The 14537-nt window shown below is 34.5% G+C and overlaps 1 protein-coding gene across 1 annotated transcript; it reads right to left on the bottom strand.

Annotated features, from left to right (window-relative positions):
- Positions 1 to 6941: 6941 nt before the first annotated feature.
- On the bottom strand, positions 6942 to 13489 carry LOC147411758 (acetyl-CoA acetyltransferase 2). Its single transcript, XM_086452093.1, has 15 exons — positions 13349 to 13489; positions 12553 to 12615; positions 11819 to 11917; positions 11543 to 11716; positions 11348 to 11453; positions 10905 to 11043; positions 10339 to 10416; positions 10185 to 10250; positions 9372 to 9457; positions 8600 to 8699; positions 8259 to 8369; positions 8116 to 8157; positions 7873 to 7959; positions 7457 to 7560; positions 6942 to 7175 (listed from the first exon to the last, which is right to left on the bottom strand). Exons 2-14 carry the CDS (start codon positions 12593 to 12595, stop codon positions 7471 to 7473), a joined length of 1221 nt encoding a protein of 406 aa, XP_086308219.1. The 5' UTR covers positions 12596 to 12615; positions 13349 to 13489; the 3' UTR covers positions 6942 to 7175; positions 7457 to 7470.
- Between the last annotated feature and the right edge of the window lie 1048 nt (positions 13490 to 14537).

The raw sequence follows: 14537 nt of genomic DNA, 5'->3' as shown, positions 1-14537 counted from the left end.
CCATGAAGTGATTAATAACTTTGCCCCAAAGTACGTATGATGCACATTGTCCCACAAAAAGTATTGCCCTACGTCAAGCTGTTGTCTGCATGGTTTTAAATCTCGTATTGGTATCATCCACGAACGAGATGGATAGACAAATCAAACATTTCAGATGAGATTTAAAATCATAATTCATTTTTCTCATTGTTGAATGAGACGACTCAAACAAATTGGAAAACTCGTTTGAGACGACTTGATCTCGTTCATGGACGGGACATCAAAACGAATTTTAAAACAATGGTTGTTAAGTCTCTGTGATATCCCTCCTAAGATTCGGTAGGTTAGATCTCTTTCACCAACATATAAAAATGTATCTTGAAAATCTCTGAAGCGTACTTTAGGCATAGAAAATATAATCAAAGAAGGGAATTGTTGCTTAAGAAACATTGAATAGCCCACAACTTTGGCTTTGAAGAGTCTAACTGGCCATAGCAAAGTAGCCCATGCCAACCCAACCTAGCTTGCGTGCACACGTGTGTGGTATTTTGGAGATTCTCTTCAATGACTTTAACAAAAGAACAACATGATTGATAATATATAGATTCCCAATAAATATATATATATATATGGGAAATGTTCAACAACAAACATTTTGGCAAAACATTTTTCAAAATATGGGTTAGAGGTTTTGGAATGGGCTGATTTTTGGTGAGGATGATCTTTACAGTGAGGAGATCATCATGATCAAAAATCAGCGCATTCCAAAACTTCTAACCCATTAAAAATGGTTTACAAAAATGGACGGTCCACGATTTTTTAACTTGTAACATGGGGCTAGAAGTTTTGGAATAGGCTGATTTTTGGTAAGGATGATCTCCTCACTATAGAGATCATCCTCACCAAAAATCAACCCATTCCAAAACCTCTACCCATGTTTTGAAAAATGTTTGCCAAAATGTTTGTTGCTGAACGGGACCCTAATATATATATATATATATATATATATATATATGGAAATGTTCAGCAACTAACATTTTAGCAGGCATTTTGGCAAAACATTTTTCAAAACATGGGTTAGAGGTTTTGGAATGGGCTGATTTTTGGTGAGGATGATCTCTATGGTGAGGAGATCATCATCATCAAAAATCAGCCCATTCCAAAACTTCTAACCCCATCAAAAATGGTTTACAAAAAATGGACGGTCCACGATTTTTCAACTTATAAAATGGGGCTAAAAGTTTTGGAATGTGCTGATTTTTGGTGAAGATGATCTCCTCACCGTAGAGATCATCCTCACCAAAAATCGATCCATTCCAAAACCTCTAACCCATGTTTTGAAAAATGTTTTGCCAAAATGTTTGTTGCTGAACGGGACTCTATATATATATATATATATAGGGAAATGTTCAGTACCCTAAGTTTTACCACATACTTTAGCAAATGTTTTTTCGTCCTACATGAGTTAGAAGTTTTGGAATGGGCTGATTTTTGGTGAGAATGATCTTAGAGGTCATCCTCACCAAAAATTAGCCCATTCCGAAATGTTTAGCCCCATGTTTACAAGTTGAAAAATCGTGGACCGTCCATTTTTTGTAAACCATTTTTGATGGGATTAGAAGTTTTGGAATGAGCTGATTTTTGGTGAGGATGATCTCCTCACCATAGAGATCATCCTCACCAAAAATCAGCCCATTCCAAAACTTCTAACCCATATAGGACAAAACACGTTTGTTAAAGTGTGTGGTAAAGCTTAGGGTGCTGAACGGGACCCATATACATATATATATAGGGAAATGTTCAACATCCTAAGCTTTACCCTACACTTTAACAAACGTGTTTTGTCCTACATGGGTTAGGCTTTGGAATGGGTTGATTTTTTGTGAGGATGATCTCTATGATTAGAAGATCATCCTCACAAAAAATCAGCCCATTCCGAAATTTTTAGCCCCATGTTTACAAGTTGAAAAATCGTGGACCGTCCATTTTTTGTAAATCATTTTTGATGGGGTTAGAAATTTTGGAATGAGCTGATTTTTTATGAGGATGATCTCCTCACCATATAGATCATCCTCACCAAAAATCAACTCATTCCAAAACTTCTAACCCATGTAGGATAAAACATGTTTGTTAAAGCTTAGGAACGCTGTTCTATATATATATATAATAGATATGGGAAATGTTCAGCAACAAACATTTTGGCAAAACATGGGTAAGAGGTCTTGAAATGGGCTGTTTTTTGGTGAGGATGATCTCTATGATGAGGAGATCATCATCACCAAAAATCAGCCATTCCAAAACTTCTAACCCATAAAAAATGGATTTACAAAAAATGGACGGTCCACGATTTTTCAACTTGTAAACTGGGGCTAAGAAGTTTTGGAATGGGCTGATTTTTGGTGAGGATGATCTCCTCACCGTAGAGATCGTCCTCACCAAAAATCAGCCTATTCCAAGACCTCTAACCCATGTTTTGAAAAATGTTTTGCCAAAATGTTTGTCAAAATGTTTGTTGCTGAACATGACCCTATATATATATATATATATGTGGACCAGGATCCGCGTACAGACATATCTACTCATATATCAACAACGTGTGTAGATCGTCCGATCTCATTTAATAGAAGATAATCCTACAGTAAAGATCAATTTAAACACCACGTGCTCAATTATTCACTTAAAACTTATCCTATATTACAAATACCTCCCCAAAATTGCAGACCCCTCGTCGTACTTAAAATAAAACCCCAAACCCAACTAACTATCTTCTTCACAAAACCCTCTCCTATGAACAAGAGAAACGAATAAAAAGCGAAGAAATCCTACTCTTCAGTTTGAAGAAACCTCCATCTCTGTCTTCATCTCTTCCCTACACTCTATCTTTCACATAACAACCCTCAAATGATTAAGACAACAACACCCACTGCACTCAATGTGAATGATTGACTTCAACATTATTCCATCAAATATTTAGCAAATCAGTCAAGAAGAACCCAAATATTCAGTGAAGAAACATGTGCTTCTGCTTAATTGGAGTGTGAGATAGACTATGGAGAGGTTCCTTTCAAATAACAAGGTAGATAATGAGAAGGAAAGGAAGTCTGATGATGAATTGGTGACAAAGTTCTGGACAAAAAACTTGAGAAATGACTATGCAAGGTATTTGATTTAGGCACGTGAGATATTTCTGATCTTCAAAGTAAAGAAATCGTAGACAAATCGTGAAGAAGGATTTGAAATTGAGGGTTTTGTAGTGAAGAAGACGAAGTGGAGAAACTAAGATCTATTTTTACGGGGAGGTACTTGCAATTTTGGAATTTTCGTTTGTTTACAAACGATTATAAAGTCACACTCGATCTGAACCATAAATCTACTGTATATCGGACGGTTTAAACCGTTTGTAGAGATGTGAGTCCGTATGCTTGTCTTTCGAACGCGACCCTATATATATATATATGAGAAAATGTTACATGGATTAAAGGACCATGTAGAACTTGGACTGAGGTCCATAATTGAGTCCCATGGATTGCCCAATTGGTTTAAATGACAACTCAATCTCTTATTTGTGTTTTAGATTGAGCTTTAACACCCCCTCCCTCCCCCCAAAAAAAACCATTTCTTAGCTTTAGATCTTGAGTCCAGAAAAGGACGGTCAGTCATTGAACTCTTAAATTTAAATTTTTAATCAAATAATGAAAAAAATATATTTTTTTTTCAATTATATATTTTAAGAGTTCAAAAAACTTTATGTTCTACACATATATGGCACCTAATGGTGTATTTTGGTGCCACATTGACATGTAATCCATAAAGATAAATTGTCTTTCAATCTATATAACCCGTTCAATTACAACTCTACTATTTTTTTTTTCTCCCCAAACTTATGTTTACCTACTGTTAAACCAAATAAGACGGAGAGAAATAAGATTTCTTTTCTTTTAAATAATTTTTTTTCTTTTTATTTCTCAGTCCAAACACACTAGGATCAAACCTTTTCAACGTTCCCAAAACATGACAAAAAGCCAACATTGAAATTAAATATCTTTACTATTTGAAAGACCCAAAATACCCCACCACATTTGATTTTAAACTTATTATTACCAAGATCAAAAACAATAAATTTACAGTCCCAACATTCCTAGAATCACAATAGTTAACTTGGTTAATATTTTAAATTTTAGAAAAACTCTTACAATTTCACAATCTTTTTATTATGCCATCTTAATAAGATCTTAATAAATATATTAAACTACACAAAAGCCCTTACAATTGGAAGACCCCTCTAACCAAAGTAGTTTCACAAATGTCAAAAATGCCCTTTTATTACGTTATTTTCAAGTTAACCTTTATTAATATTATGAATTACAAAAAGAACTGTATCAAATGATAAAACATGACATAAAAATTTAAAATAATTATAAAAGATTAATCATACATAAATCCTGAATTTAGTAATACACAGTCATGATTTTCTAACGCCCCTCTGATATATGCAATTTTGATGTGACATGGGTTAGAACCACAGATCTTTTTCCTTGGGATACACAATGGTACATCCTTATACATATGTGCAGTTGGTATCCCAAGAAAAGTTTTATGATTCTAATCCATGCCACATCAAAGGGCGTATGTCAAAAGGGGGTGTCAGAAAATCATTACCCAGAACAAGTGATGATTTTCTAACTCAATCTGACAAAATAACTCAAAAACACATTAGAATTGTGGATAGGATTCACAATTGCACATCCCCATATGTGCAGTTATGTATCCCGAGGGAAAAATCTATTACTTTTGCACATGTCGTGTAAATGAGTTTTCGAGTTATTATGTCAGAGTTGAGTTAGAAAATTATTACACAATAATTTCCAATTTTCCATGAGAGGACTGTTTGTTGTGCTGCTACATTGTGCTGGAAATTGGATTCATGGATGCTCTATCTTGCACCATTTTAAGGTGCGCACGAAAAATATTGGCCTCATTAAACATGTGGTCATGATTCGCCAAGGTTAGATAATAATGGGATATGTCAATCAAATTTCCAACATTCAAATTCCAGAACAATCACTTTCCCGTTTTGCAATTTTTCTTTTAATTTGATTGAGATAATCAATCAAATAAAATTCTTTACGTGTACCTCCACTTTAATCATATAATTTTAAGAGAGATTTAACGGACAGACCTAATTGTTGCATTTTTATTAAAAATTTCCTTTAGAATTTTGATAACTCTAAGAGAATCTTACTTTATGAAGTTTGTTACTCACCAAACCTTACTTTATTAAGTTTATTACCTCGCAAACCTTGGAGTGGGAACCCACGTTTGATGCCACAGGGTTTTGAAGGACAAAATTCAAAGGACTTTGAAAGTAGAATCGAAACAAAACTTAATTTCACAGTTGAATTTTTTTTTTTTTTTTTTATTTTTTATTTTTATTTTTTGTTTGAAGGGAGTTTGGTAACCATCCTTTTTCTACACCTTTGATCAAGCTCAATATTTTTTTTTTTCCTTAAATTTTTTTTTTTGAATCTAAATTGTTCCATGAAATCTAAAAGGTTGTGGTGTTGGATTGCCAATTTAATAATCCATGTGGGCCCAGCAACCCTTAGTAAGATTTGAAACCTTATTAAGTTAGTCATGCTAACTTGATTTATCAAGTAAGATTTGTTTAGTAATAAACTTGATAAAGGAAGGGAGTTTTTGTAATAAAACTAACGGATGCCTCTGCCTATGGCATTTGTAACACATTCACATGTTCCTTACACGTTGAATATTCCTCAAAATTGACTGAATCAATGAAATATCAAATAACACTCTCTATTCTCTTTGAAACTATAACAGAGAAACATAGCATACACAATAATTGAAAATAACAACTAAAATAACAAAGACATGCGCAAGAAAATGATTTAAGGGTTGAGATCAATTCCCTTTAAAACTGATGCAACTATGTGAAACTACCCATTATGTGAAACACCCCCACCCCCACAAAGACATTTCATGGTGACAAATTATGTTGGATTCATCCAACGGTGGAAAACACTTCTTACCATCATAAATCTAACTATCATTGTCATAAACCACACAACTTCCTAAAATCACCCTTTTCCATCTCTCATTTTTCTTCTAACAATTTGGATTTGAGGAATTGGAACCCTTATTTTGTATAATAGATTGTATGTAAGAGTGTCTGCTCAGTAACTCTCAAGGAAAGGTTCCCATACACTTTCACGTTAGGGTGTAAGATGTGAGGTCCAGTCTTGAGGTCACTCTAACACGGCTCTTTTAATTCAGTGACAAACATTCTCTTCCATTTGATAATATAGTAAGATGTGAGGTCCGATCTTGAGGTCACTGTAACACGGCTCTTTTAATTCAGTGACAAACATTCTCTTCCATTTGATAATATAGTAAGATGTGAGGTCAGATCTTGAGGTCACTGTAACACGGCTCTTTTAATTCAGTGACAAACATTCTCTTCCATTTGATAATATAAGAAAGAGTTGTGCTGGGGGAACTTCATTTTTCACTACGTTTCATACTGCACCGACGAGGCTGTGCGCACATAACCCATAAATGCAACCACGACCACCACATCAATGCAGTGTGAAACACAGTGAAAATAAAGTCCCTCTAGGAATTTCCTATAAAAAAGAGTCGTTTTTCACTGTGCTTAAGAATATTTTCTGACTATAGATAAAATAAGACACTCCTCTTCATTTTCACGTGCCTATGATCATACGAAGTACCCATACGAACCGGTCAGGATAGTGCCCATGATAGCGCAATGGGCACTCATGAATCACCCCACTTTTTTTCGGTGTAGGGATCACTACTCAAAGGAGACTTGAAATGGATCGAAATGGGATCTCACCAAATTTGGCACAGTTCGAATCCACTTGAAATGGGCTGTTGTCAACAAGAAGTACTCTCAGATTTCCAAGAACATGAAGAAAGAAAGAAAGAAAGAAAAAGAAAAATAGTGAAATATCATCTGGCTTAAGATGATTTATGAGAACAAATGGCAACAACAGAACAGGATCTTATTTTCTTAACGAGATCCAAGTACCTCATACTACACTTCTATTGTAGAATAATAAAAACAAAAAGAGAAAATGAAAAAGGACCATGTCCGACTACTAGAATGAAGTAGCAGAGAAGTTCAACTTCGTAGCAAGGAAGATCCTACGCCGCAATACCTGCAACACATGAAAAACCTCAGCCATGTTAGGGCTTTATTAATATGCTACAAACTACAAACAAAACTGGGAACTGAAGTGAAAAACAGGTGATTAGATGCTAGAAATTACATAAAATTTATGATCCACAGTGAAAGTTAGTAAACTCAGTGAAGTGCAATAACTAGAGAACTTGTATTAAATTTTTTGGGCAAAAAATTACACTATTTAATAAGTATAGATAGTAATAAATAAATTATTAATGAAATTCGAATCGATTGTCAAGAACATATGAACCTTACCTAATGTAATAGGCTTATACAAGTTCTACAACAAGTGCAGATGCACCACCTCCGCCATTACAAACACCACCAACTCCGTATTTCCCATTTTTCTGTTTCAGCACCTGCCATATGACAATAGAATTTGCATTTCATTACACCTCAATTGAGATAAATTAAAACAATGGATACACTTTTCCTTGATATAAGGTAATAGAAATACCCCAGCGAGCTTTGTACTGGTCAACATCTGCCTTCGTCAATGGATGTTGACCGATACAAATTCTGACTATAACATCAGTCAACACGTGAGATAGTGCGTCTCAAGCTAACACTGTTGTGCTGGGTAACACATTACCATTTGAACCAAGAATGGAAATTCGATAATTAAATTATAAAGGTTGCAGAAGAAAGAACTGTAGGTCATTAGAATATACCCCTAACAATGTGACCAAGATACGGGCTCCACTGCAACCCAGAGGATGTCCCAAAGATACTGCTCCACCGTGGACATTAACTTTTTCCTGCATTTACAAGAAGACAGCATAACTTGTTAAAGGGGAATACAGTTGGAACTCGCACAATTACATAAACTAAAAGGTAGATGCAACTCATGAGAGCATTTAGTACACAGAAATTGAAGGGTTAAAGAGAGAACTGCCTAGGGAAGTACGACTTACAGGATTAAGCCCAAGCAGCTTCTGATTTGCAAGAGCCACAACCTGGAAATAAGAGGTGAAACACATACATGATTGATTAAGTTTATTGTCTTCAACAAGAATAATATTCTTTTATAATTCACAATAAATGCATGAAATCTTACAGCAAAGGCTTCGTTTATTTCATAGTAATCGATTTGAGAAGCCTCCAAGCCAGCACTTGAAATGGCTTTTGGTATTGCAAGGGCTGGAGCAGTTGTAAATAACTCAGGTGCCTGCACAACCACCATCTCATATTAGTGCATCATATGTGACTTACAAAGACAAATAACAAAATTAGTTAGAAAGAAAAAAAAAATGTAGCAAACGAACTTGAGGATTAAGAGACACCAATTTCTGGGTAATTAATCGGCTACCCAATGTTTTGAAAGAGCATCAATAAAATGAAAAAGATTTGAAGGGCCTGGCCCAAAGCAAGAACAGATATAGAATATTCTTTAAATACCTGTGCAGCGTCAGCATATCCCGTGATCTTTGCTATTACTTGCAGTCCAAGCTTAACTGCTTTCTCTCCACTCACCAACACTAATGCAGCAGCACCATCACTGTTAATGAGAGCAATTTCAGCAAAGAAATCAGCTTCATGTACACAAGATTTCGAAATGCTCAAGGGAAACTTATTTTCGCACTCTTTTGTAACTGATCACTCAACAAAAATTGAAAGAATGATTACAAAATATTTGTTGCATCAAAAAGGTGAAATATCGCGAGATATGAAAAGCGAATAAATAAACAATTTATGCTAAAAATGGTTGTGAATAGGACTGTTTTTAAAACAAATGATAAAGAATACCATCACATTGATTCGACATGGTAATTTCAACAGTTGCAGTATCTAACATTCAACTAAACACTCATGAAATAGTAACCATCACTTTAATTTTCAAAGGCCGCCCTCGTGATGCAATCCAACAAACAGAACGTCAGTATTTACCACTAGCAAACCACTTCTTAGAAATTGCTTTATCGAGAATAGCACCAATACAGAGACACTAAACATATCAAGAGTGGCGGTATTGGTTATTCAGTGCTACAACTTCCAAAATAATCAATTTAGGCACCTTAGTATCGATGATCAATATACACTTGGTAAAATCAAGAGGGTACGAGTACAAGATACTAACCCTAGAAAGATATCAGCGCTAAAAAATAAACTAAAACATTATTATTATTATTAAAAAAAAAAATTTAAATCATGGGTAGAACAGGTAATAAACCTTATACTAGAAGCATTGCCAGCAGTAACAGAACCTCCACTCTCCTTGAAACTTGGCCGGAGCTTCCTTAGTTTCGCAGGATCAAACTGGGAGGATACAAAGGCAACGCATTAGTGTATTAATATTGGAAACAAAAAACATCAATCAAGCCAGAAGAATGACATTGCTAATTTCACTACATATATGCATTACGTCAAAATAGAACAGTAATATGGAGATGAGGAGATAATTTTTTTTTTTTGATAGGTAAAAAAAAAAATGATTGGAAACTGCACAACGATTTGGTCATCAGATTCATAAAATTTAGTTTATGCATCCAACATGACCACTACAATATTTTGGTGATATGGGGCCATATTTTTCTTGTTTAATATGGATGAATCACAATAAAAAGAGTTTAATTAGGTACACCAATGTGCCAACAGAAAGGAATAGCGAGATTCATGGGCATTTAATGAAATAAAATAAAATAAATAAAAACAGGAGAAACATTGGGGAATAATCAAGGGTGGAAAAACATGTTGCAACAGAATTGGGTGTGAATACAATGGTTCATTCCAAAAATCAAGTGAAAGAAACTTAACATATTCTGTTTTTTCCTAAGTTTTTGCACAAGATAGATATCAACAATTTTCTTGACACAAAAGTGGATAAATTTGCAAGGAGAAGGACATCTAAAGACATCTTTCTGATGCAAAGAAAAGTAATTTGAATCTACATTGACTGAAAAAATTTAAGCATAACTACACACTCAATAGATATGACATGATATAACCGAAAGACACTTAAGTCAATAACCATCAATCTTGTCACCTTGTCTAAACCATCATCCTTATCAACAAGTGTGGATGGTCTTCCTCTTCCCCCGGAAACTTCGACCTGCATGGTACAAAATCATTATAAATCATTGCAACTAAATACAGACTACAAAGTTTGCTTGCATTTAACATATAACCAAAGGTCTAACCGGAGTTATTTCCCATGCAAAGGCACCAGAATCACGAGCAGCTATACCTCGCTCAAAGCTCTGAATAGCATAAGCATCCTGCAGGAGTTGCATAAGGAAATCCAATTAAAAAAGCCTCTACATAAGGCAAAAACATAACACACAAGGCAGTAGGCTTCACAGAGATGACTCGGAAGAATAATGAAGTACAGTGATAATTGTAGGTCCAAAAAAGTATATTGAGTGGTATTTAAAAGTTATTGAGGAGAAACCAAAAAATAAAAGACAAGAGAACAAATAGTAATTTCTTCGGGTGGACTGTTAATGTTGAACTTGTGTCGATCATCAAATGTTTTGATGTGTTTATTCAGCATGGATATCAAGATCACTAAATCCAATTAATTATGGATGCAATTGCACCAAAAAATGATAGTAGACCATCATAGACTAGGAGCATTAGATGCTAAAACTGTGGAGGGTTAAAACCAAACTCAGTGAAAATTTCTGTTAAAAATAATTGATTCAATCAACAAGGCCAAAAAATCTCGAAAATATTTAAGATGGCAGAGATGGGTTTAGGACAATGCCTGCTCTTCTCTTGTTACTGTATGTTGATCTGCACATAATTCAGCACACACTCCCATTCCAAAATCATTATAAACATCCCATAGCCCATCTTTGAGCATCCCATCAACAACAGTATCATGTCCCAGTCGAGATCCTTTCCTGTTTGATGAAGAAAATTTTGACATGAGTAATGATAACCAAAGGCATGAGTAATGAAAACCAAAGGCAAAAACAATATGGAACTTAAATAATTCTTTCAGATATTTTTCTTCAAATAATTATATCTTTTGACCTATTATCCTACTTAGCTAAACTCCACAAGGCGTACATTGGAGACTAATAGTTGGAAGTATGATTTTTTCACTTTCTTTACTAGAAACCCTATTTTTAGCATTTAAAAGACTTTCCTCTGCTAAAATACGAATCAGAAACATATCAATCGTGAAATATAAGGAACACGAACCTTGCTTCTGCTAGATATTTAGGCACATTAGACATGCTTTCCATGCCACCAGCTATAACAACATCATTGATACCCAACTGAATACTCTGTGCTGCAAGCATTGTCGCTGTGACAATGGAGAAAAGGAACATGTCATTACACTTACACTTTGGTATGACAAACACAAAATATTTTCTTATTAGACTGTGTCCTCACCCTTCATCCCTGATGCACAGACTTTGTTAATTGTGGTGCACACCACTGAATTAGATATTCCTGCACCTAATGCAGCCTGTCTAGCTGGAGCCTGCCCTAAATTTGCACTCAGAACATTTCCAAAAAAGACCTCTTGTACAAGTGATGGATCAACATTTGCCCGCTTTAGAGCAGCTACAAGTTGCCATTATAGAACATCTCAATAAACATTTTGAAAGCAGGAGCATATTTTCCCATAGATCAAAAGGAGACTGAAGAGAAGGGCTCGAATCTTACACTCAATAGCTATTGACCCAAGCTTGGTTGCTGGCAACGATGAAAGGGTACCAAGAAAACCGCCCATTGGTGTACGCGCAACACCAACAATACAAACATCTGTCACAGAAGAATCAAGAAAGCTAATTAAAACAATAGTACTCTAAACATTAGTTCATGTACTAAATTCTGATCTCAAGAAAACCTTCAACCTTCTATGGAAAACAATATCCTACTATCAAAGAATAGCCCACTAATGACTCGATATATAATATAAAAAAAGTGCAAACAAATGGAACAAACGATATATGGGGAACGGACAGAGAAACTATAACTACTTGGCTTAAAAACATTACAAAACGGGTCTCTCTTCAATTTGGTGTAATTTTTTTCACTACTTTTAGACATCAAGCCACATAGAAGGGCTAATTCGGTCAATACTTTTCCGTGGGTATGTGTTTGGTATTGCCAACTGGTAAGCTAGATTTTTATGAGATCAACATCTCAAAAGGTGTACAAAGGTTTTGGATCTCCACTTTATAGTAAAAAAAAGGGGAGATCTTAAAGGTATTCTATCTCTTTATCGGCAATAAATTGCAACTCAAACAGACACTGAACTAAATCCATGAAAATATGTACACCCATTAAAATTCATAATGCCAGAAGCCACAACAATAAATTAGCTCAAAAGCACTGTTTTTTTTTTTTTTTTTTAAATGTATTATTTTCCAAATTTATTCAAGCGATTAAATTACCTCTAGGCTTCGGTGAATCTGAATGTGCTGCTACTGGAGCCATCGAAAAATCAGAGATGAGATCTGCACAGTATTAATTCAACCTATTAGTACGGTTTCACTTCGAAACAACCAAATTAAAACTTTTTTTTTCAAATGGTTACAACCAAATTAACACTCGAACTCAAAATGACTATGCGCAAGCCCAAGGGCATGTTTAGGACTTTAGGTAACCTTTTGTACCAACAAAAAGAAAATTAAAAAAAAAAACATATATTTCACTTCGAAAAGCTCTTAAAAACACCCTCTTCCGGAGTCCAAAAAGGCTAAAACATGTAAAAACAAGTCTCAAAAGAGGCATCTTTTTTACTGGATCTAATTATCGTCCTTTTTTTAATAAACGAATAAAAATGGAACAGAGAAAATGAGAAATAATTCATCCAGAGAAAAACCTTCAAATCTATAGTTCTCCAATTGACTAAAACGGAAATCCTAATCAAGTTCAAAACAAACAAAAAAAAAAGCTAAAAAGAAAAGCAGGAAATCGATCAAGATCATTCATAAACGAAGAAATTAGACTCGAAAATAGATAGTGGAGCTAAAATTACAGATTCAACAGCACTTCCATGATATCAAACATTTAAATCGAAGCAAATATGATCTCCATCTAATACTGAACGAAATAAGAATCAAACAAGAGATTGATAGAAGCACACAAAATCAACAACACTCTCCAAGATATTTAACAAAAAGTAGATCATTTAAAGAGAAATTAAGATTTAAAAAAAAAAAAAAAAAATCGGAGCTAGAGAGAGACCTCCCGAGAGTCTTCAGAGAGAGAGAGAGAGAAGTATTGAGTGAGATAGTCAGCAGTAACTAGCGAGCCATCCTTTCATTCACATATAAATAGGAAATTTAGACTGAAATAAGCTGAAAATATAAAAATCGAGCCACCTACCCACCTTTGCTACAGATGCTTTTTAAATAATTATATTTCTTGTTCTTCGTGTGGCACGTGCTCCACCTAGAACTGCGGACCCACCACAAAAAACAGGGCCTTTTTCTGTTAATTTTCACATGCTTCACCGATGGTAAATGTACAGTCACACGTGCCTCCCCATGTCAAATTAACTGCCAGATTCGTCACTCGATAATGTTCTGTCCATCATTAATCTTAAACTAATATCATCTTATTTTAACCCTATTGATCGAATAAAATGGTATTAGAGGATTAGATGAAATTGAATGGACCTGATTGGAGATTGTGACAAATAATTGTTGACAAATAGGGGTGAAATACAATAATATGATGGAACCATGCAACAGACTATCATTAATAAGACTTATTTATAGTTTAATCAAAATATCAATTAATTAGATTAAATTCGCCCCCACAGACTTGACCTACATATTTTTGACTTATGGCATATATATAATTTAGTGTTCTTCATTTTGATTTACAGCTTATTAATTCAAGGGAATATCGTACTTACTCATAGGGCACTTTAAATTCTGAAGATTTACATCGCTGCTCGTTATTTTATGGAGTGTTTTACTACCAAAAATTGTAACTCATATAAGGATAAATTTGTAATTTTGATAATTAAAAAAAGGGTCGAATAGTAATATTGGTGTGAACTATTGTCTAATAATTTAAATGATAGGATATTTTAATTGGTTGGGTGTCAATTTAAAAGAAAAAAAAAAATTTACTCTACTAATCCTTTGCCTTTAAGGCTTGTGAGTTCGATACCCTATAAGATTGTAGGAGCATTAATTCCTCAGGAGCCACTCGCGAGGATGCACCCTCACTTATTTGGTGCGTGTGATGAGTGGCATCGCACGTGCCCTAGGACTAGTTCTTAGATAAAACCATAGTCTATGGTCTTGGGAAAGCCCAGATACGATCTTGATCCACTGTCTATATGGATATCTGATAATAATAATAATAATAATTATTTCACAGAATATTTTATGTATCTAATTCTCCTAAATAAGTGACACAT

The sequence above is a fragment of the Akebia trifoliata genome, chromosome 1 (genome assembly GCF_017979445.1).
Source record: "Akebia trifoliata isolate Shusen 1 chromosome 1, ASM1797944v1, whole genome shotgun sequence".
Classification (NCBI taxonomy): Eukaryota; Viridiplantae; Streptophyta; class Magnoliopsida; order Ranunculales; family Lardizabalaceae; genus Akebia; species Akebia trifoliata.
Note: the sequence above shows the minus strand (reverse complement) of the source record. Positions and strands in the feature narration are given on the sequence as shown.

Excerpts from the sequence above, each read along its gene's own strand:
- LOC147411758 (XM_086452093.1), bottom strand. The coding sequence starts at position 12,595 with ATGGCTCCAGTAGCAGCACATTCAGATTCACCGAAGCCTAGAG. Across the intron at positions 10,417-10,904 it reads CAGTAACAAGAGAAGAGCAG|GATGCTTATGCTATTCAGAG; the intron begins GCATTGTCCTAA and ends CAACTCCTGCAG. Across the intron at positions 10,251-10,338 it reads TTGCATGGGAAATAACTCCG|GTCGAAGTTTCCGGGGGAAG; the intron begins GTTAGACCTTTG and ends TGTACCATGCAG.